The 23,489-nt window shown below is 37.9% G+C and overlaps 1 protein-coding gene across 1 annotated transcript; it reads right to left on the bottom strand.

The window, feature by feature from the left end:
- Positions 1-17,270: 17,270 nt before the first annotated feature.
- On the bottom strand, positions 17,271-19,808 carry LOC130938928 (uncharacterized). The gene is made up of 7 exons (XM_057867193.1): positions 19,541-19,808; positions 19,350-19,414; positions 18,728-18,822; positions 18,223-18,331; positions 17,877-17,890; positions 17,680-17,781; positions 17,271-17,603 (listed from the first exon to the last, which is right to left on the bottom strand). The coding sequence occupies exons 1-7, from the start codon at positions 19,684-19,686 to the stop codon at positions 17,469-17,471; spliced, it is 666 nt and encodes a 221-aa protein (XP_057723176.1). The 5' UTR covers positions 19,687-19,808; the 3' UTR covers positions 17,271-17,468.
- Positions 19,809-23,489: the final 3,681 nt, after the last annotated feature.

The following is a 23,489-nucleotide window of genomic DNA, read 5'->3' as shown; positions in this document are numbered from 1 at the left end:
ATTATTTTTAATTAACTAATTGTTTCATGTTTTAATTTTAATTACAACTTATCTCTAATTTTCGAAAATCACTAACTCCTTTTCAAAATTATTTTCAAATTTTCCCTCCTCTTTTCTTCTTCTATTTAATTATTTAATTACTAACACTTCTCTTCACCTCTCTTCATCCAAAAAAATCCGAATCTCCTTCTTCATTCTTCTACCCCTTTCTTCTTCTACTAACATAAAGGAATCTCTATACTGTGACATAGAGGATTTCTCTTCTTTTCTTGTTTTCTTCTCTTTCATATGAGCAGGAACAAGGATAAAGGCACTCTTGTTGAAATTGATCCAGAACCTAAAAGGACTCTTAAGAGAAAATTAAGAGAAGCTAAATTAAATTATTCTAAGGGTAACCTTTCAAAAACATTAGAACAAGAGAAGGAGATGGCAGCCGAAAATAATAATAATGCAAGGAGAATGCTTGGTGACTTCACAAAACCAACGTCCAAGTTTGATGGAAGAAGCATCTCCATTCCTGCCATTGGAGCCAATAACTTTGAGCTGAAACCTCAGCTAGTTGCATTAATGCAATAAAACTGCAAGTTTTATGGACTTCCATCTGAAGATCCTTATCAGTTTTTAACTGAGTTCTTGCAGATCTGTGAGACTGTAAAGACGAATGGGGTTGATCCTGAAGTCTACAGACTCATGCTTTTCCCTTTTGCTGTAAGAGACAGAGCTAGAGTATGGTTGGATTCACAACCCAAGGATAGCCTGGACTCCTGGGATAAGCTGGTCACAGCCTTCTTGGATAAATTCTTTCCTCCTCAAAAGCTGAGCAAGCTGAGAGTGGATGTTCAAACCTTCAAACAAAAAGATGGTGAATCCCTCTATGAAGCTTGGGAAAGATACAAGCAGCTGACCAAAAGATGTCCATCTGATATGTTTTCAGAATGGACCATATTAGATATATTCTATTATGGTCTATCTGAATTTTTGAAAATGTCATTGGACCATTCTGCAGGTGGATCTATTCACCTGAAGAAAATGCCTGAAGAGGCTCAAGAACTCATTGACATGGTTGCAAATAACCAGTTCATGTACACTTCTGAGAGGAATTCTGTGAACAATGGGATACCTCAGAAGAAAGGAGTTCTTGAAATTGATGCTCTGAATGCCATATTGGCTCAGAACAAAGTGTTGACTCAACAGGTCAACATGATCTCTCAAAATCTGAATGGATGGCAACATGCATCCAACAGTACTAGAGAGGCAGCTTCTGAAGAAGCTTATGATCCTGAGAACCCTGCCATGGCAGAGGTTAATTACATGGGTGAACCTTATGGAAACACCTATAACTCATCATGGAGAAATCATCCAAATTTCTCATGGAAGGATCAACAAAAACCTCAACAAGGTTTTAACAATGGTGGACGCAACAGGCTGGGCAATAGTAAGCCATATCCATCATCTTCTCAGCAACAGACAGAGAATTCTGAACAAAACACTTCTAATTTAGCCAATGTAGTCTCTGATCTGTCAAAGGCCACTTTCAGTTTCATGAATGAAACAAGATCCTCCATTAGAAATCTGGAGGCACAAGTGGGCCAGCTGAGTAAGAAAGTCATTGAGACTCCTCCCAGTATTCTCCCAAGCAATACAGAAGAGAATCCAAAAGGAGAGTGCAAAGCCATTGACATAGTCAAAGTGGCCGAATGCACAAGGGAGGAGGAGGACGAAAATCCTAGTGAGAAAGACCTCCTGGGACGTCCCTCAAGCAAGAAGGAGTTTCCTATTAAGGATCCAAAGGAATCTGAGGCTCATACAGAGACCATAGAGATTCCATTGAATCTCCTTCTGCCATTCATGAGCTCTGAAGACTATTCATCCTCTGAAGAGGATGAAGATGTAACTGGAGAGCAAGTTGCTCAATATTTAGGAGCTATCATGAAGCTGAATGCCAAGTTATTTGGTAATGAGACTTTGGAAAGTGAACCTCCCTTGCTCATTAATGAACTGGATACTTGGATTCAGAAAATTCTACCTCAAAAGAAACAAGATCCTGGAAAGTTCTTAATACCTTGTACCATAGTGATGAGCGGATATTTTATACGCTTTTTGGGGATAATTTCATGTAGATTTTAGTATGTTTTAATTAGTTTTTAGTTAAATTTTATTAGTTTTTAGGCAAAAATCATATTTCTGGACTTTACTATGAGTGTGTGTATTTTTCTGTGATTTCAGGTATTTTCTGGCTGAAATTGAGGAAGCTGAGCAAAAATCTGACTTAGGCTGAAAAAGGACTGCTGATGCTGTTGGATCCTGACCTCCCTGCACTCGAAATGGATTTTCTGGAGCTACAGGAGTCCAATTGGCGCGCTCTCAACGGTGTTGGAAAGTAGACATCCAGGGCTTTCCAGCAATATATAATAGTCCATACTTTGTGCGAAGATAGACGACGTAACTTGGCGTTGAACGCCAAGTACATGCTGCTGTCTGGAGTTAAACGCCAGAAACACGTCATGATCCGGAGTTGAACGCCCAAAACACGTCATAACTTGGAGTTTAACTCCAAGAAAAGCCTCTACTCGTGGATAGCTTTAGTCTCAGCCCCAGCACATACCAAGTGGGCCCCAGAAATGGATTTCTGCACCAATTATCTTAGTTTACTCATATTCTGTAAACCTAGGTTACTAGTTTACTATTTAAACAACTTTTAGAGAATTATTCTGTACCTCATGACATTTTCAGATCTAAATTACATACTTTTTGACGGCATGAGTCTCTAAACTCCATTGTTGGGGGTGAGGAGCTCTGCAGCGTCTCGATGAACTAATACAATTCCGTTATTTTTCCATTCAAACACGCTTGTTCTTATCTAAGATGTTCATTCGCGCTTAATTATGGAGAAGGTGATGATCCGTGACACTCATCACCTTCCCCAAACCATGAACGTGTGCCTGACAACCACCTCCGTTCTACATCAGACTGAATGAGTATCTCTTAGATTCATTACGCAGAATCTTCGTGGTATAAGCCGGATTGATGGCGGCATTCATGAGAATCCGGAAAGTCTAAACCTTGTCTGTGGTATTCCGAGTAGGATTCTGGGATTGAATGACTGTGACGAGCTTCAAACTCCTGAAGGCTGGGCGTTAGTGACAGACGCAAAAGAATCAATGGATTCTATTCCAACCTGATTGAGAACCGACAGATGATTAGCCGTGCTGTGACAGAGCATAGGAACGTTTTCACTGAGAGGAAGGGAGGTAGCCATTGACAACGGTGACACCCTACATAGAGCTTGCCATGGAAGGGACTTTTCGTGTGTTGAAGGAATTCAAGGAAGAGTTGAAGTTCAAAGGACAAAGCATCTCCAAAACTCCAACATATTTCTCATTACTGCACAACAAGTAACACTGTTATTCTCTTTTATTTTTATAATCAAATCTAGTAATTTTACTTTTAATCCTATTGGCTTCCTGACTAAGAATAATAAAATAAATATAGTTCATTTCAACAAAAATAATCTCCGTGGGATCGACCCTTACTCACGTAAGGTATTACTTGGACGACCCAGTGCACTTGCTGGTTAGTTGTGCGGATTGCAAAAGTGTGATTGCAATTTCGTGCACCAAGTTTTTGGCGCCGTTGCCGGGGATTATTTGAGTTTGAACAACTAAAGGTTTATTTTATTTCTTAGATTAGGAATAATTTATTTTTATTATTTTTATTGCTATAGAGTCATCAAATTCTGATAGGATAGTTTCTTTTCAAAAATTTCTTTTCAAAAATATTATTTTTCTTTATTAATTGTTAATTTTTCGTGAGTTTAGTGTCTTGTTCTAAGTTTGGTGTTAATTGCATATTTTATATTTTCTCTAAAAAAAAAAAAAATTTTTTTTTTTCGTGTTAGTGTTCTAGGTTCTTCCTTGATCTTCAAGTTGTTCTTGTTCACTTTTCTTGGTTGATCTTTAACTTTTCTTGTTCTGTGTCTTTTCTTGTTTTTCTTGTGCTTTTTCAAAACATTAGTTTTCAAAAATTTATTTTATCCATAAAAATAATACATCTTTAAAATACGTTACATTTTTAACTCAGTTGGTTATAGCGTTGGCTTATGTTCTTGGCAATTGGGCACCTTCTTTTTAAAATCTTTTTTCAAAAATAATTTTTCTTGATTTAATCTTGTGCCAAACTTTAAGTTTGGTGTTTTCTTGTTGATCTTTCTTTAATTTTCGAAAATTTTATTAAAGTTTTCTAAAAATCTTAAGTTTGGTGTTCTTCCTTTTGTTCTTGGTGTTCTTGTGAATCTTCAAGGTGTTCTTGAGTTTTTCTTGTGTCTTGATCTTAAAATTTTTAAGTTTGGTGTTCCTTGGTGTTTTCCCTCCAAAATTTTCGAAAATAAGGAGCATTAGATCTAAAAATTTTAAGTCTTGTGTCTTCTGTGTGTTTTTCTCTTTCATCATAAAATTCAAAATTAAAAAAAAAATATCTTTTCTAACTAATTTTGAACTATTTTTTTTTCGAATTTTTTTTATAAAAATTCAGATTTCAATTTTAAAATTTTTCAATTCTTATCTTTTTAAGTAAAAAAAAAAAATTTAATATCTTTTTCAAAAATATCCTAACCACCTTCTCTCTCCTCAACTTTTCGAAAATCTTTCAAACTTTTTTTTTTATAAATTTTAATTTTTAATTTTCTTTCTTTATTTATTTTATTTTTAATTCGGTTTTATTTTATTCTATTATTTTGAAAATTATCTTTATAATAAAATAGACAATATCAACATACATACCATCTCCCTTGCTCCATCATGGAACTAAGTGGAAATGCACAGTCCAAGAGGACTTTGGGGTCATATGCTAGCCCCACTACTGCTTCATATGGGAGTAGTATCTGTATACCCTCCATTGGAGTTAGTAGCTTTGAGTTGAATCCTCAGCTCATTATCATGGTGCAGCAAAACTGCCAGTATTCCGGTCTTCCACAGGAAGAACCTACAGAGTTTCTGGCACAATTTTTACAAATTGCTGACACAGTACATGATAAGGAAGTGGATCAGGATGTCTACAGATTATTACTGTTTCCATTTGCTGTAAAAGATCAAGCTAAGAGGTGGTTAAATAACCAGCCTAAGAACAGCATAAAAACATGGAAGCAGCTGTCAGAAAAATTCCTGAATCACTATTTCCCTCCAAAACGGATGACACAGCTAAGGCTAAGCATCCAAGGCTTCAAATAAGGAGATAATGAATCTCTTTATGATGCCTGGGAGAGATACAGAGAGATGCTAAGAAAATGCCCCTCTGAAATGTTTTCAGAATGGGTGCAATTAGACATCTTCTACTATGGGCTTACAGAAAAAGCTCAGATTTCTCTAGACCACTCAGCTGGTGGATCTATACATATGAGAAAAACAATTGAAGAAGCTCAAGAGCTTATTGATACAGTTGCCAGGAATCAACATCTGTACCTAAGCAGTGAATCTTCCATGAAAGAAGAAGCTAAAACAGTAACTGCTGAACTCAGTCCGGTGGATCAGGCTAATGAATTCAATCAGCAATTAGACTTTCTAACTCAGCAGCTAGCCGAATTCAAGAAAATATTACAGGAAACAAGAATGGCCAACAGGAACATGGAAGCACAATTAAAGCAGACAGAAAAGCAACTGTCAAAACAAATAACAGAAGAATGTCAAGCAGTTCAATTAAGAAGTGGAAAAACATTAAATACCTCACTTCAAAGCAGCAGGAAACCAAGAAATGAACAGATGGATACTCAAAATCCCTCTGAGGACAATCAGAGCCCAGAGAGGAATAAAGCTGGCGCTAAACGCCCAGACCATGCTCATTCCTGGCGTTCAACGCCAGAAACAAGCATGAATCCGGCGTTGAACGCCCAAAGGGAGCATGGTTCTGGCGTTCAAACGCCAGTAACAAACAAGGAAGTGGCGTTTAACGCCACTCCAGCTCCCACCACTGGCATTCAAATACCAGTGGGAGATCAGTCACATACAAGTGCTGATAACAACCTTTCTAAAAAGGCTTCCCAACCCACTTCTGTAGGTAATAAACCTGCAGCAACTAAGGTTGAGGAATACAAAGCCAAAATGCCTTATCCTCAAAAACTCCGCCAAGCGGAACAGGATAAGCAATTTGCCCGCTTTGCAGACTATCTCAGGACTCTTGAAATAAAGATTCCGTTTGCAGAAGCACTTGAGCAAATACCCTCTTATGCTAAGTTCATGAAAGAGATCTTAAGTCATAAGAAGGATTGGAGGGAAACTGAAAAAGTTTACCTCACTGAAGAATGCAGTGCAGTCATTCTGAAAAGCTTACCTGAGAAGCTTAAAGATCCTGGGAGCTTTATGATACCATGCACATTAGAGGGCACTTGCACCAAGCAAGCTTTATGTGATCTTGGGGCAAGTATCAATCTAATACCTGCATCTACTATCAGAAAGCTTGGTTTAACTGAAGAAATCAAACCAACCAGGATATATCTTCAACTTGCTGATGGCTCCATTAAATACCCATCAGGTGTGATTGAGGACATGATTGTCAATGTTGGGCCATTCGCCTTTCCTACTGACTTTGTTGTGCTGGAAATGGAGGAGCACAAGAGTGCAACTCTCATTCTAGGAAGACCTTTCCTAGCAACTGGCCGAACCCTCATTGATGTCCAAAAAGGGGAAGTAACCTTGAGAGTCAATGAGGAGGAGTTCAAGTTGAATGTTGTCAAAGCCATGCAACATCCAGACACCCCAAATGACTGTATGAGTATTGATATTATTGACTCTCTGGTAAGAGAGGTCAATATGGCTGAGAGTCTCGAATCAGAGCTAGAGGACATCCTTAAAGACGTCCAGCCTGATCTGGAGAAGTCAGAGAAAATAGTAGAACCTCTGAAAATCCCTCAGGAAGAGGAGAAACCTCCTAAACCCGAGCTCAAACCATTACCACCTTCCCTAAAATATGCATTCTTGGGAGAAGGTGATACCTTTCCTGTAATCATAAGCTCTACCTTAGAGCGACAAGAAGAGGAAGCACTGATTCAAGTACTAAGGACACACAAGACAGCTCTTGGGTGGTCCATCAGTGATCTTAAGGGCATTAGTCCAGCCAGATGCATGCACAAGATCCTATTGGAGGGTGACGCCAGCCTGTGGTCCAACCACAAAGGCGGCTAACCAGCCATGAAGGAAGTGGGGCAAAAGGAGGTCACTAAATTACTAGAGCTGGGATTATTTATCCTATTTCTGACAGCCCCTGGGTAAGCCCTGTCCAAGTCGTCCCTAAGAAGGGAGGCATGACAGTGGTTCACAATGAAAAAAATGAACTGGTTCCTACAAGAACAGTTACGGTGGCGTATGTGTATTGATTATAGAAGGCTCAATACAGCCACCAGAAAGGATCATTTTCCTTTACCATTCATAGACCAAATGCTAGAAGACTAGCAGTCATGAATACTACTGCTTCCTGGATGGATATTCAGGTTATAATCAATTGCAGTAGATCCCCAGGATCAGGAGAAAACGGCATTCACCTGCCCATCTGGAGTATTTGCATACAGAAGGATGCCATTTGGCCTGTGCAATGCACCTGCAACCTTTCAGAGGTGCATGCTCTCAATTTTCTCTGATATGGTGGAAAAATTCCTGGAAGTCTTCATGGATGACTTTTCAGTATTTGGAGACTCATTCAGCTTCTGCCTTAACCATTTAGCACTTGTTCTAAAGAGATGCCAAGAGACTAACCTGGTTTTAAACTGGAGAAGTGTCACTTTATGGTGACTGAAGGATTGTCCTGGGCACAAAATCTCGAACAAGGGGATAGAGGTGGATCAAGCTAAGGTAGAGGTAATTGAAAAATTACCACCACCTGCCAATGTTAAGGCAATCAGAAGCTTTCTGGGGCATGCAGGATTCTATAGGAGGTTTATAAAAGATTTTTCAAAAATCGCCAAACCTCTGAGCAACCTGCTAGCTGCTGACACGCCATTTATCTTTGATAAAGAGTGTCTGCAGGCATTTGAGACTCTAAAAGCTAAATTGGTTACAGCACCAATCATCTCTGCACCAGACTGGACATTACCATTTGAATTGATGTGTGATGCCAGTGACCATGCCATTGGTGCAGTGTTGGGACAAAGGCAAGACAAGCTTCTGCACGTCATTTACTATGCCAGCCGTGTTTTAAATGACGCACAGAAGAGTTACACAACCACAGAAAAAGAGCTACTTGCAGTGGTTTACGCCATTGACAAATTCAGATCCTATTTAGTAGGATCAAAAGTGATTGTGTATACAGATCATGCTGCTCTTAAATATCTACTCACAAAGCAGGATTCAAAACCCAGACTTATAAGATGGGTGCTGCTTCTGCAAGAGTTTGATATAGAAATAAGAGACAGAAAATGAACAGAGAATCAAGTAGCAGATCACCTGTCCCGAATAGAACCAGTAGAAGGGGCGTCCCTCCCTCTCACTGAGATCTCTGAAACCTTTCCAGATGAGCAACTCTTTGCCGTCCAGGAAGTACCATGGTTTGCAGACATCGCAAACTACAAGGCAGTGAGATTCATACCCAAAGAGTACAGTAGGCTGCAATCAAAGAAATTGATCACAGATGCAAAGTACTATCTTTGGGATGAACCATATCTCTTCAAGAGATGTGCAGACGGAGTAATCCGTAGATGTGTGCCTAAGGAAGAAGCACAGAAGATTCTATGGCACTGCCATGGATCACAATATGGAGGACATTTTGGAGGTGAGCGAACAGCCACAAGAGTCCTCCAATGTGGCTTCTACTGGCCTACTCTCTATAAAGATTCCCGAGCATTTGTACTTAATTGTGACAGTTGTCAAAGATCTGGCAATCTACCTCACAGTTATGCCATGCCTCAGCAAGGGATCTTGGAGATTGAGTTGTTTGATGTATGGGGTATTGACTTTATGGGACCTTCCACCATCATACTCAAACACTTATATTCTGGTGGCAGTGGATTATGTATCCAATGGGTGGAAGCTATTTGCAACACCCACCAATGACACTAAAACAGTGTTAAAATTCCTCCAGAAACACATCTTCAGTAGATTGGTACCCCTAGAGTATTAATCAGTGATGGGGGCAGTCATTTCTGCAATAAACAGCTTTACTCTGCTTTGGTCGTTATGGAGTTAGCCACAGGGTAGCTACTCCATATCACCCACAGACTAATGGGCAAGCTGAAGTCTCAAATAGAGAACTCAAAAGAATCCTGGAACGGACTGTAATTAACCGTAGAAAGGATTGGGCAAGGAGCTTGGATGATGCTCTGTGGGCATACAGAACAGCATCAAGACCCCTATAGGGACCTCTCATACCAGCTTGTGTATGGAAAGGCATGTCACTTGCCAGTAGAACTGGAACATAAGGCCTACTGGGCAAACCAGATTCCTAAACCTTGATGCCAAATTAGCTAGAGAAAAATGATTGCTTCAGTTAAATGAGCTAGAGGAATTTAGACTCAATGCTTTCGAGAATGCAAAAATTTACAAAGAGAAAGCAAAAGATGGCATGATAAGAAATTGTCATCCAGAGTCTTTGAGCCGGGGCAGAAAGTTCTGCTATTTAATTCCAGGCTCAAATTATTCCCCGGGAAATAAAATCCCGGTGGAGAGGTCCATATGTGATCACAAGCGTATCACCATATGGATACGTAGAGCTTCAGGATAATGAATCCAACAAAAAGTTCATTGTTAATGGACAGAGAATTAAACATTATCTTGAAGTAACTTCGAGCAAGAATGCTCGAAACTGAGACTTGATTAGAACTCAGTGGTAGTCCAGCAAAAGACAATAAAGAAGCGCTTGCTGGGAGGCAACCCAGCCATTTACAAAGTTTTTTACTAATTAAATAAATTTTTCTTTTTTTCTTTTTTTACAGGTATGTGTCCAAGTATCTTCAAAGGGTAAAAATAGCAATTGATTCAATTTACAGAGTTACAGGGAATTTGGAAGCTCACTGGCGTGAAAAAGCCAGTAAGAAGATTTTGGGCGTTGAACGCCCAAAAGAAGCACCCACTGGGCGTTCAACGCCAGTAGGGTAGCCATCTGGGCGTTAAACGCCAGAAAGGCATCTTCTGGGCGTTGAACGCCAGAAAGAAGCACCTTCTGGGCGTTTAACGCCAGAGTGTTAGCATCCTGGGCGTTCAGAAAAAACGCCCAGTGACAAAGGACTTCCTGGCGTTCAACGCCAGAAGAAGCATCAGCTGGGCGTTGAACGCCCAGGAGAAGCAGCATTTGGGCGTTAAACGCCCAAACATGCATCGTTTGGGCGTTTAACGCCAGGATGGTGGGGAGGAGGTAAAATTCGTTTTTCTTTACAATTTTTCTAAATTTTTATGTTTCAATTCATGATTTCTTGCATAAACATGTTTCAAAATGTCATTCTTCAAAATCAAATTAGTTTTCTAAGAACCCTAATTTCTAAAATCCCTTTTTTCAAAAATATCAAATGTATCTTAATTCATAAACACAAATCTTTTTCCAATCCAATTCTTTTCAAAATATTTTTAATTTCTTCTCATATCTTTTTCAACTCATCTTATCTTTTTTCGAAACTGCCTCTCTTTCTACTCCTCTCCTTTCCTTTCTTTTGCTTGAGGACAAGCAAACCTCTAAGTTTGGTGTGATTTGCCATGATCACTGAGTTAAAACTCATTAAGATCATGGCACCTAAGAGAACAGGAAGAGCAAGGATGTGAACTTAAGGGAGCTGAAGCGTCAGAAATTAATTCTTGAAGGCACCCCACAGACTAGAGGAACATCCACTTCCCAAAATACAGGTTGTTAAGTTCTAATTCTAGCTTAACTCTGTGATAGTATTATTATAGGATTTTACCTTAGAAGTTATATAGGAGTAGTAGTAATTAGCATATCTATTTTGGCTTTATTTCCAATTAAGTTATAACTTATTTTCTCATCATCATCAAACATGAATAAAATAGTAGATTTGTAGAATAAAGAGGCAATTTAATTTTTTCGAGTTCTTAATAAGGAAAATTCTAATTATTTATATGTGGTGGCAATACTTTTTGTCTTCTGAATGAATGCTTGAACAGTGCATATTTTTGATATTGAATTTTATGAATGTTAAAATTGTTGGCTCCTGAAAGAATGATGAACAAGAAAAAGTTATTGATGATCTGAAAAATCATGAAATTGATTCTTGAAGCAAGAAAAAGCAGTGAAAAAAAAATTTCTTGCGAAAAAAAAAAAAATATAATCTGGATCAAAAGGAATAAAAGCCAAACAGCCCTTAAAACCAAAAGGCAAGGGTGAAAAGGATCCAAGGCTTTGAGCATTAATGGATAGGAGGGCCCAAGGAAATAAATCCAGGCCTAAGCGGCTAAATCAAGCTGTCCCTAACCATGTGCTTGTGGCATGCAGGTCCAAGTGAAGAGCTTGAGACTGAGTGGTTAAAGTCGTGATCCAAAGCAAAAGAGTGTGCTTAAGAACTCTGGACACCTCTAATTGGGGACTCTAGCAAAGCTGAGTCACAATCTGAAAAGGTTCACCAATTATGTGTATGTGGCATTTATGTATCCGGTGGTAATACTGGAAAACAAAGTGCTTAGGGCCACGGCCAAGACTCATAAAGTAGCTGTGTTCAAGAATCAACATACTAAACTAGAGAATCAATAATACTATCTGAATTCTGAGTTCCTATGGATGCCAACCATTCTGAATTTCAAAGGATAAAGTGAGATGCCAAAACTGTTCAGAAGCAAAAAGCTACTAGCCCCGCTCATCTAATTAGAATCTGAGCTTCACTTGAAACTCTGAGATATTATTGTTTCTTAATTCTTTTCATCCTATTTTATTTATCTAGTTGCTTGAGGACAAGCAACAGTTTAAGTTTGGTGTTGTGATGAGCGGATATTTTATACGCTTTTTGGGGATATTTCATGTAGATTTTAGTATGTTTTAATTAGTTTTTAGTTAAATTTTATTAGTTTTTTAGGCAAAAATCATATTCTGGACTTTACTATGAGTGTGTGTATTTTTCTGTGATTTCAGGTATTTTCTGGCTGAAATTGAGGAAGCTGAGCAAAAATCTGACTTAGGCTGAAAAAGGACTGCTGATGCTGTTGGATCCTGACCTCCCTGCACTCGAAATGGATTTTCTGGAGCTACAGAAGTCCAATTGGCGCGCTCTCAACGGCGTTGGAAAGTAGACATCCAGGCTTTCCAGCAATATATAATAGTCCATACTTTGCGCGAAGATAGACGACGTAACTTGGCGTTGAACACCAAGTACATGCTGCTGTCTGGAGTTAGACGCCAGAAACACGTCATGATCCGGAGTTGAACGCCCAAAACACGTCATAACTTGGAGTTTAACTCCAAGAAAAGCCTCTACTCGTGGATAGCTTAGTCTCAGCCCCAGCACACACCAAGTGGGCCCCAGAAGTGGATTTCTGCACTAATTATCTTAGTTTACTCATTCTGTAAACCTAGGTTACTAGTTTACTATTTAAACAACTTTTAGAGACTTATTCTGTACCTCATGACATTTTTAGATCTGAATTACATACTTTTTGACGGCATGAGTCTCTAAACTCCATTGTTGGGGGTGAGGAGCTCTGCAGCGTCTCGATGAATTAATACGATTCCTTATTTTCCATTCAAACACGCTTGTTCTTCTCTAAGATGTTCATTCGCGCTTAATTATGGAGAAGGTGATGATCCGTGACACTCATCACCTTCCCCCAAACCATGAACGTGTGCCTGACAACCACCTCCGTTCTACATCAGACTGAATGAGTATCTCTTAGATTCAGTACGCAGAATCTTCGTGGTATAAGCCGGATTGATGGCGGCATTCATGAGAATCCGGAAAGTCTAAACCTTGTCTGTGGTATTCCGAGTAGGATTCTGGGATTGAATGACTGTGACGAGCTTCAAACTCCTGAAGGCTGGGCGTTAGTGACAGACGCAAAAGAATCAATGGATTCTATTCCAACCCGATTGAGAACCGACAGATGATTAGCCGTGCTGTGACAGAGCATAGGAACGTTTTCACTGAGAGGATGGGAGGTAGCCATTGACAACGGTGACACCCTACATAGAGCTTGCCATAGAAGGAACCTTGCGTGTGGGAAAGGATTTCAAGGAAGAGTTGAAATTCAGAGGACAAAGCATCTCCAAAACTCCAACATATTTTCATTACTGCACAACAAGTAACGCTTTTATTCTCCATTATTAAAGTAATAACTATTTATTTTATGCCCTTTTCTTATTAAAATACGAGGCTAAAATCCTATTGGTATCCTGACTAAGACAAATAAAATAAACATAGCTTGCTTCAATCCAATAATCTCCGTGGGATCGACCCTTACTCACGTAAGGTATTACTTGGAGACCCCAGTGCACTTGCTGGTTAGTGCGGATTACAAATTCGTGCACCAGAATGGAAGCGCGGAAGAGAGTGGAGGGAGATGGCAGAAGTTATTAGAAAAACAGCAAAGAAAGTTTTGGTGAATCTAAAGGAATAGGACCAAGAGACAAGGAGTCTTGGTGGTGGAATGCGGGTATACAAAAAGATAAAGATAAAAAGGGAATGCTTTAAAGAGTGGTCTTATGCCGCAATGCAGATAACTGGGAAAAATATAAGGCGGCTAAGAAAGAGACAAAAGTGGCTGTAAGTGAAGCAAGGACAAGAGCATATGAGGGTTTCTACCAGTCTTGGGCACGAAAGAAGGAGAAAAATGTTATATAGAATCGCAAAGAGTCGGGAAAGAAGAACGAGAGATTTGGATCAGGTTAAGTGCATAAAGAATAAGGATGGAGAGGTGTTGGCTCAAGAGGAGAAGATTAATGAAAGGTGGAAGAGCTACTTCTACGAGTTTTTAATGAGGGACAGAAGACTCTTCCGAGCCTTGGTCGATTATGCACAAGGGAAGAAGATCAAAACTTTGACTACTATCGAAGGATTCGAGACTTCGAGGTAAAAGAGGCTCTAAAGCAGATGAAAATGGAGGGCAGTAGGACCTGATAATATCCCGATTGAGGTTTGGAAGGGTCTTGGAGGAAAGGCATCAACTGGTTAACCAAGCTTTTAATGAGATTTTAAGGTCAAAGAAGATGCCTGATGAGTGGAGAAAGAGCACCTTGGTACCTATCTACAAGAATAAGGGGGATATACAAAGTTGCGGAAACTATAGAGGGATTAAGCTTATGAGTCATACTATGAAGTTATGGGAAAGGGTGATAGAACGGAGGTTGAGAAAAGAGACACAAGTAACAGAGAACCAATTTGGATTTATGCTAGGCAGATCTACCACTGAAGCGATATACCTATTAAGAAGGATGATGGAGAGGTATCGCAGTAATAAAAGGGATCTGCACATGGTGTTTATGATTTGGAAAAAGCGTATGATAGGGTACCAAGGGAGGTCTTATGGAAGGTTTTAGAAAAGAGGAGAGTAAGGATCGCATATATTCGGGCAATTAAAGACATGTATGATGGGGCCACAAACTAGTGTGAAGACTCAAGGTGTGTGACAGAAGAATTCCCTATTGGTATAGGATTACACCAGGGATCATCCTTAAGTCCATACCTTTTTACATTAGTCTTGGAAGTACTCACAGAGCACATCCAAGAGCCTGTGCCATGGTGCATGCTTTTTGCCGATGATATCGTCCTTATGGGAGAGTCAAGGGAAGACCTAAATAAGAAGTTGGAGTTATGGAGAGAAGCTCTAGAAGTGTATGGTCTGCGCATAAGCCGTAATAAGACGGAATATATGGAATGTAAGTTCAGTATGAGAAGGGAAAATTCCAATATAGAGGTGAAGATTGGAGAAAACATCCTACGAAAAGTTAAAAGTTTAAGTATCTTGGGTGCATCATACAGGATAATGGAGAGATTGAACAAGATGTAAACCATAGGATCCAAGCAGGTTGGTCAAAATGGCGGAGTGCATCTGGTTTTATATGCGACAAAAAAGTGCCTTTAAACTTAAAGGTAAATTCTATCGCACCGCTATAAGACCGGCTATGCTGTATGGTACAGAGTGTTAGGCTAAAGGGGAGCACGAACATAAGAGTGTGGCAGAGATGAAGATGTTGAGATGGATGAGTGGTCATACGCGATTGGATAAATAAGGAATGAAGATATAAGGGAGAGAGTTGGAGTAGCACCCATTGTGGAAAGATGGTTGAATCGCGTCTCAGGTGGTTTGGACATGTGGAAGAAGACCGATAGAACATCCAGTCAGGAGGGTGGATGAGATGGAAGATGAACAAAGAGCGAAAGGCAGAGGAAGACCTAAGAAGACCATCCGTGAGGTGGTCAAACGAGATCTACATGTAAACGGTCTCTCTGTAGACATGATACATGACAGAGCACAATGGCGTCGTTTGATTCATGTAGCCGACCCCACTTAGTGGGACAAGGCTTTGTTGTGTTGTTGTATTTATTATTTTAATTTAAAGATTATGTTAAAAATGGAGGAGATGAGAATCAAACTCAACTCTCTCATAATATATAATACATTCAACCACTCCGCTACTTATAATTTGATGTCATAGAAAGAATATACTTAATTAATATTTATGTTTTCATACTACTTAACTAATATTTTATAAATATAATATTATCATAATTATAAACATATTACTATAATTTAATATATTTTATAAATCTTTAAATTAATCTATAATAGAAATTAGAAGAAGATTGGGCTACCAATTAAAATTACTTCTTTTTAATAATATTCTTAAGGTTAAATTCTAGGTTTAATCATTAGCATTGATTAAATTTGATTTTTATTAAAAAGATGACAATAATATAAAATATATAAATAAATATTTTTTTTGAAAAATTATTAGAATATAAATAGTTCTTCTCGCCAATTGTATTGACGAGATTTAGTTGTCAAAATAATATATATATATATATATATATATATATATATATATATATATATATATTTCTTATAAGAAGACCAATAAAATTAAATTCACAAATAATAATAGACAAAGAAAAAGTCTAAGGACCAGCAGATTTGTTAAAATTTGGCCAGCACTTAGCTAGCAAAACAAAAATGAGTGATTCTCCACCATTAGATAAAATCTCACACTATTAAATACATTATTGATGGCTAATTAATGGCTACAACTCACAAAAATAACGATTATCCTTTTCATCTCTCGGTCACTTTCGAGTTGCACTGTCCCGGGCGGGGAGGTTGCAACACTAAGGAAAGTTTCAAACTCGTTAGAACCATCTAAATCGATGCTTGTGCATATGGAATTATGCGTTTGGTATTTGTTTTGGTTTTTGAAATATGTCTTAGGCTGTACTTCTCTATTCATTGTTACCTTTGTTAAGTAAAATTGAATCCTAGTATCTAAAGGTTTTTGTGTGCATCTTGCGTTCTGCTTTGTTAAGACTTCAAACCTGCGGACTCATGAGACTTCCAAAATATGTAGCAAGGTCACTGCCATATTTGCTGACAATACTCGCACAATTACTGTTAGTGTTGCAAGTGTGAGTGTTGAAGTTAGTCCCATATCAAAGAAAGCATGGAAGAGTGAGGAGTTTATAAGATAAGAGACCCATTAACTTAACACCTTAAGGTTTTGAGTTGGATGTGGTGTTTTCTCATTTTATGTTCTCTCATTTGATTCCTCCGAAGTCTCCCCGGTCCAACTCGTCAGTTATTATGAACCAAACATAGTAACAATCTCTTGGATCATTTCTAGGAATGCAATTCTAAATTTGCAATTTGCATGTTGATTGATTCAGAAGTTCTTGAAATTGTTAACTTTTGCATGAACAATACAGATTGTTCAACGCCAGTCAACACAATGGTGGTACTGGCTGCAACATATGCACAGTCAATAAGAATCTTGATGTGAATTTAAGAAGCTACAATACTCTTTTTGCAGTCTATATCCAATCTTCGCAATACTATCATTGCGCCTTGAGAAGCTTTTCTAAATTTTTATACAAAAATGGATTGTACTCGTTTAGCTGTTTTCTTCTACAAAGCAGAAAATTACAAACAATTTGTCGTTTCTATATAGTTTAAAGTTGAAGGGGAGTCTTGAAACAACTGTTGAGTTGTCTTCGTGTGATCTCAAGGTCATGAATTCAAATCATGAAAACAGTCACTGATGTAATTATCAAGTTAGATTGCATATATTACAGCCTTTGGATGCAGCCCCTTCCCGGATCCTGCGTTGCCACAGAATGTTTGTATACCGAACTGTCCTTTTACATAGTTGAAGTTGGTTGAGAATTTTCTTGTAACAAAACATGTAATCACACTTACAATTTTTCCTAGAAGTCTCATCAAAATTCAGAAGATTCAGTCCATTGTTATGAGTAAAAACTAAAAACCAAATTGGCTCTCTAAATAACTGTTTATTGAGCTAAATACCATTGAGTGGGACCAATCTTGATGCTCCTTTAAACTTCGACTTGGTTAAAGTTAACCAGTATCTTCTGAACTTTTGGGCTCAATTATAACATTAAAGCCAAATTCTTTTCCGGGTTTGAACGATTGTTTGAGTTCTTCTGCGGTTTGAATTGTGCTTATCTTCCTGTCCTTCACGTCCAAATTTTCCTGTATCAGTTCATCGAACATAGAAATAAGTTTCTATAACAGTAGCCACATTATAAAGTGGTAAAATATCACTTGCCTTTTCTACATAGTCAGCCATGGTAGAATTGAGTATTTCTTGTATTACAAACTTGATGACGCGTTCTTCCCCAAGCATCTGTAAAAGGAAGTCGTTGGGGATCTGCATGCATTTTCAAATCAAGTCATCCTCAATGAGTGAATATTTATATTATATAGACCAAAAGAAGATACAAATAGTTATTAGAAATCATGCACCTGTGATGATTTTCCTAGAGCAGTCCGCGCATCACATGCACAATGAAATATGATATGGTTAAAATTTCTGAACGCAAGTTATTGCTAAAATACTGAACATTCATGAACTCAAAAACAGAAAACATGCAAAATCACATCAGTATGAAGAAACAGGTATACAATTAAATATCCAGCAAACCTCAATCTATAAAAGCCAAATATATTTTCCTTTCCAACTCTGTTACAAACACATGAATCAAAAATTGAGCATGAAATTGAAAAATGTAATAACTAAGACATATCACGTATCCTCAATATAAGAAAGTGCACGGAGTCAATCTTAATCTATATATTGAATCTTCCTTACCTCCTTTTTGCATGCGGAATCCGGGAACAGGCGGAGCAGTTCGACCCAAATCTCGAAGGGTCTTACCAAATACCCTTTCTGTTTGATCACCAGTTAAGTCCACTCTTAGCTGCCATTTATGCCACATAAATGATAGTATCACAACACTAAGCCCAAAATCATGAGAGCACAAACAACAAAAATCATAAATTAACTTATCGAAGCATGCCGCAGTAAGAACAATATATCATGAAAAGGGAGTGATTTGAAGGGAAAGAAAAAGACTATTTATAGTGAATGCTTCCTTGCTTGGTGCAAATAACAATTAACATGTGCTGTTCATAACTTTAGCTTAATATTCAACATATGACCCTTTTTATATATATTAATTCACAGCCTCTTGACCAAAGATCATTTCAAAGGGGATGAGAACAAGCAAAAGCATCTATCACATACTCGCATAATTTTCCGAATGATACAGAACAACAATTCTAAGTTGGAATCAGATTTTGCATTGCGCTCCCACCTGTATCTTATTTTCATCTCCAGACTCTAGAACAATACTGGCTTTTTTTAAGGTATTTGAACTTTCAGTGGCATCTGTAATTGAAGCTTCTAAACCTAGAAAGTAAGAACACAGACAGAATATAATATCAGTTTGGCACCCATAATATAACTAATACACACTTCAAAGTGGGTAGGTTTAATTAGTATGTTCGTCCTTATAGTTTTTATCAAATTTTCAATTAGTTCTTATAATTTAGAAGTTTTAATTTGGTCCTTATATTGATAAAACTTTCAATTAAGTCTTTTCTAACTATTTTTGTTAAAAATAAATCTTTTTGAAATATTTGATTTTGTGTTAGATGTAAGATGAATTGTGAAATATTCTAAAAGCAAAAGGTTTTAGGATTAGTGTGTACTTTTGAAAAATAACAACCATTTAGGATCTAATTATAAAGTCTTATCTAATAAGAATCTAATTACAAATTTTTAAACAGTAAGAACCTAATTAAAAAATTGGTAAAATTATAAGACTAATAGATTAATTAAACCAAATGGGTATGCAAGGCAAAGATATAGCTGACTCCATGACATAATTCAATTCCACAGTAACAAATGCAACAAGGGTGTAAAGAATGAATCACCTGAATTAAGAGCTGAAACTGTATTATTGTGACCTCTGAAAATTGATTCAGAGTGTATGCTGAAGCTGCAAAGGGGAAATGTGAAAGCAAAATAAATTAGTTTCTGCAACAACATAGAGATTTGTGAAAGCAAAATAAACTGGTTTTTGCAACAACATAGAGAATACAGATACAGTTGACATGGTAGTTACCTCCTTCTCTTCCTCCTCCTATTGGAGAATCTGAGACTGAATGAAAAGCTGCCTTCGGGTTTTGCATTTGGACAGCACCAAGTTCTTCCAACTCTAACTATAATGGAATTTGTGTAGTACTTAGATGATATCATCATCATGTTCATGTTGGTGACTTGGTGTTGAAACCCTCGTACCTGTTCCTATGACTGAGGGGAAATGGTTGAAGAACGATGATGTCAGATACCTTATCACTTTTATTATACATTGCGGTCTTGCTAACACAGGCAACACTTGGTGTTTTTTTTTTCTTTTCTTCCCTTCTCTTTTCTTAAGTACGCTAAATTTTAAAATTTTTTTATTTATTTTTTAATATTTTAAACATATTTTAGAGACTAAATTTTTAAAATGATTCTTTGAATAGGACTTTTGTATTTTTTTTTTTAGGGATTCTAATTACATACAAATCCTTTAGTCCATTTCAGCGTAAGTAAGTGAACATATTATTGATGTACCACAACTACTGTCACATTGTCAATTATAATAGCTGGCTGACGTAGCTAGTAGTGTATAATTTTTTAATTTAGTCTTTATCCCTATTTATAAATCCTAAAGCTGCTTCTTCCTTTCTTTTTACTACTTTTTTTCTTCGTCTTCTACATGCAATCGTTCTTAATAATGCGATAGTAGTATAAAGTATTGGCATCCTCATATTGCTATTTTTGCACCTCCTCCTTGATTAGCAATTATGTTGTTGGATCATCAGAATCATCAAGCACCTGAATTAATAAGTTAGACTTTGACCAATCCAAATTATTGTACATGGTGGCAATAGATTACTGGTAAACATAAATAAATAAAAGAGAAAGCACACGTTTAACACTAAAGTACTTCTTTACGAGACAAATGGTCAAACATATGGTGCGTGTGTTAAGAGTATTACCTTTTTTCATTGCACATGGGAATCTAAACGAACACCATGAAGAAGTAATCTCTCTCCAGATTCAAGATCCAGAGGTACATTTATAGGAATGGATTTGATCCTCTTAAATCAGACTCAGAAACAATTCAAGCAGAAGAGAAGTTGATCCAAACTCTGAATGATAAAAACAAAAGTGAGTAATAAAACACTATTGATGGCCAATTGATGGTTATAAAACACTAAAATTGCCCAGCATTCCTCAAAGAATAATAATGCATTGGAGAAAAACTGAAGAAATGGAGCAAGGTACTCCACATGAACTAAAACCCACTGGGAATAAACTCAACCGAAGAAATCCTTCAACCCAAAAGAAGTTGCCCAAAGCAATAACATTTCAACTGAAGACTTGGAGAGCCCAAATACTACCCTTTCAAATATGCAGCAATTTCAAAATGCAACAGTGCCACCGAAAGCCATGAAAAACCTTGATGCAAGAGTAGAATCTGCTCTTCACCATTGGGTTCTCGTTATCCCTGTGGCCGGTGTCTGCGTCCTCGTCTATTCTTCTAGAGGCCACATGCCGCTTTACAACAAAGGCCAGACCGTACAATGCGAGGGCTACAGAGGCTAAACAACTGCCTGCTTTGTTTGGTTTAAGGAGTAGAAGAATCCAAGTGAGTTGCTTTGCATTTTTAGCTCTTCTTTTTTCCCTTACGCAACTTGAATGGTCACCACCACCAATGAGCAACAAAGATGGGTAACAATTAGTTATGGATACTAAGAAGTAGAAGACAAAAAAGAAGAAGCTTTAGGATTTATAAATGGTGACATGAACTAAATTTGAGAATTATGCATTGCTAGCGATGTCAACTAGCTATTATAATTGACAGCGTGGCAGTGGCTATGCCACATTAACAAAGACCATGCCTCTCCATATCGTAAAAAGTTTTGTTCATGTGATACTCCATGAAATGACCTTGTTTTCAGCTAAACAAGAATTTTCTGAAAGTTCAACGAAGCAGGAATTTAATGCATCATCAAGCACCTCTTCACGTTATCGGTTACTAAGACAGTGAAAAACTACATTTTTTAGCCATTTTGGCTAGAAATTTCAAAAATTTGAGTACATAGTTAGACTTCGTTTAACGAGCTGATTTCGAATATGCAGAAATAAAAAAATATTTTATTATAATAATATTTTATTATATTAACATTATATTATTATTTTGTTATACTAATATTTTATTATGATGATTTTATGATAAATTATTTTAATCGAATTTAAAATCTATTGGTATAGTCTAATGCCAGCACTTTCCAATAAACTTAGTTATGCTAATGCTTTATTATAAATCTTTTATTTTCAAAATAATTAAATTACTAGTATCATTTATACTAATAGCTCATATATTTATTTTAACAAGTTAAATATTTTCATTAAGCAACTAGGTGACTAAGCACCTAATTGTCACAGTTTCACTAAGAAAGCATCCAGTACCTTCTTTCTTCTTCCTTCAGCCTTGTTTCTTAAAGAAAAAGTTAGAGAAAACTTCCATGAACACTAGAGCTTCCAAGTTTAGTTTCTTCCTCCCTAAAACTCCAATCAATAATTTAAACCGATTAAAGTCTTCTCCTCTTCCTCCTTTGTATATCCACACCAAATTTCACAAGACAAGGTGAGGTATGATGGTTGATCTTCCTCCTTGAATGGTTCGGCCATGGCTAACCATGGTTAAACTTGATATTTTTATATTTTTGCATAGGATCTTGTTACGGATCCGGCCCACGGATCCTACACCCAGAACGGTCTCCGAACCTGGTTACCCGGGTCCGACCCGCTTTGCCCTTCCAGAAGGCCCGGAACCGGCCCACTAGAGCTCCTAACCAACTTTCGAATTCAAACGTCTCCCTTATCTTAGTCAAGTAAGATAAGATAAGATAATTCAAACATCTCATTTATCTTAGCCAAATAAGATAAGATAAGATATTCACCATCACCTATAAATAGAGGACTCAGGTCCATCCAGGTATTCATTCATTCCTCACACCTTATACCTCTCAGATCCATTCTGACTTGAGCGTCGGAGTGTCTTTGCAGGTACCTCCCCCCATTGCTCCATTCAAGTGATCCGACATCTGCCTCAACCCGCAAGTTCTCGATCCATCTCTCAACCCGTACCAGATACATCTTGTACATTGGCGCCGTATCTGGAAACTTTGCAACGTTGTGGCGGCATGGCGGATAACCCAGAAGAGTAATCATCAAACTCAAATTTCTTGCGTGTAACTGAGAGCAAAAAGGAATAATGTTTCCTTAACTTGCATTACCTTTGCAGTGTTAACACACCTTCGCCCTACTCCAACGGCGAAATCCCAAAGGAACAATGTTTCCTTAACTTGCATCACCTTTGCAGTGATAACACACCTTCACCCTACTCCAACGGCGAAATCCCAAAGGAACAATGTTTCTTCGACTTGCAATCACCTTCTTAGTGATAACACTCTTTATGCACCTTCGCCCTACTCCAACGGTGAAATTCCAAATCCTCTAAGCCCAAAGTCTCGTCTCCCTTTAGAGGGACACCTCCACCTCTTGGACCTTCTCATTCACCACTCCCTCATCCGTCTCTCCAAGCGCCATGGTCCCATCTTCTCCCTCTACTTTGGCTCCATGCCCACCGTGGTTGCTTCTTCTTTTGAACTCTTCAAGCTCTTCCTCCAAACCCACGAGGTCACCTCCTTCAACACCAGGTTCCAAACCTCTGCCATCCACCGCCTCACCTATGACAACTCTCTCGCTATGATCCCCCCTTCGGACATTACTGAAAATTCATAAGGAAGCTCATCATGAATGACCTCCTTAAACGCTACCACCGTGGCCAAGTCACCCAGAGACAAGACGAGTCTATGAGAAAATACATTGATTGCTTCAACGATGAATGTTTAACGGTCAACGGACTCACGGACTTAGTCGCAAGCCTTTGCCTAACTAACGGGCTCATGAATGAAGACTTCTGGAAACACCTCACTACCAGACCGGTGTGGACC

The sequence above is a fragment of the Arachis stenosperma genome, chromosome 1, assembly GCF_014773155.1.
Source record: "Arachis stenosperma cultivar V10309 chromosome 1, arast.V10309.gnm1.PFL2, whole genome shotgun sequence".
Classification (NCBI taxonomy): domain Eukaryota; kingdom Viridiplantae; phylum Streptophyta; class Magnoliopsida; order Fabales; family Fabaceae; genus Arachis; species Arachis stenosperma.
Note: the sequence above shows the minus strand (reverse complement) of the source record. Positions and strands in the feature narration are given on the sequence as shown.

What these genes read in the sequence shown, in the direction of transcription:
- LOC130938928 (XM_057867193.1), bottom strand. Translation starts at nt 19,686, where the DNA reads ATGAACATGATGATGATATCATCTAAGTACTACACAAATTCCATTATA. An exon ending in AGTTTCAGCTCTTAATTCAG is followed by an intron (nt 18,823 to 19,349) that starts GTGATTCATTCT and finishes CTTACTTTCTAG; the next exon opens with GTTTAGAAGCTTCAATTACA. An exon ending in TGGCTGACTATGTAGAAAAG is followed by an intron (nt 17,604 to 17,679) that starts GCAAGTGATATT and finishes GAACTGATACAG; the next exon opens with GAAAATTTGGACGTGAAGGA.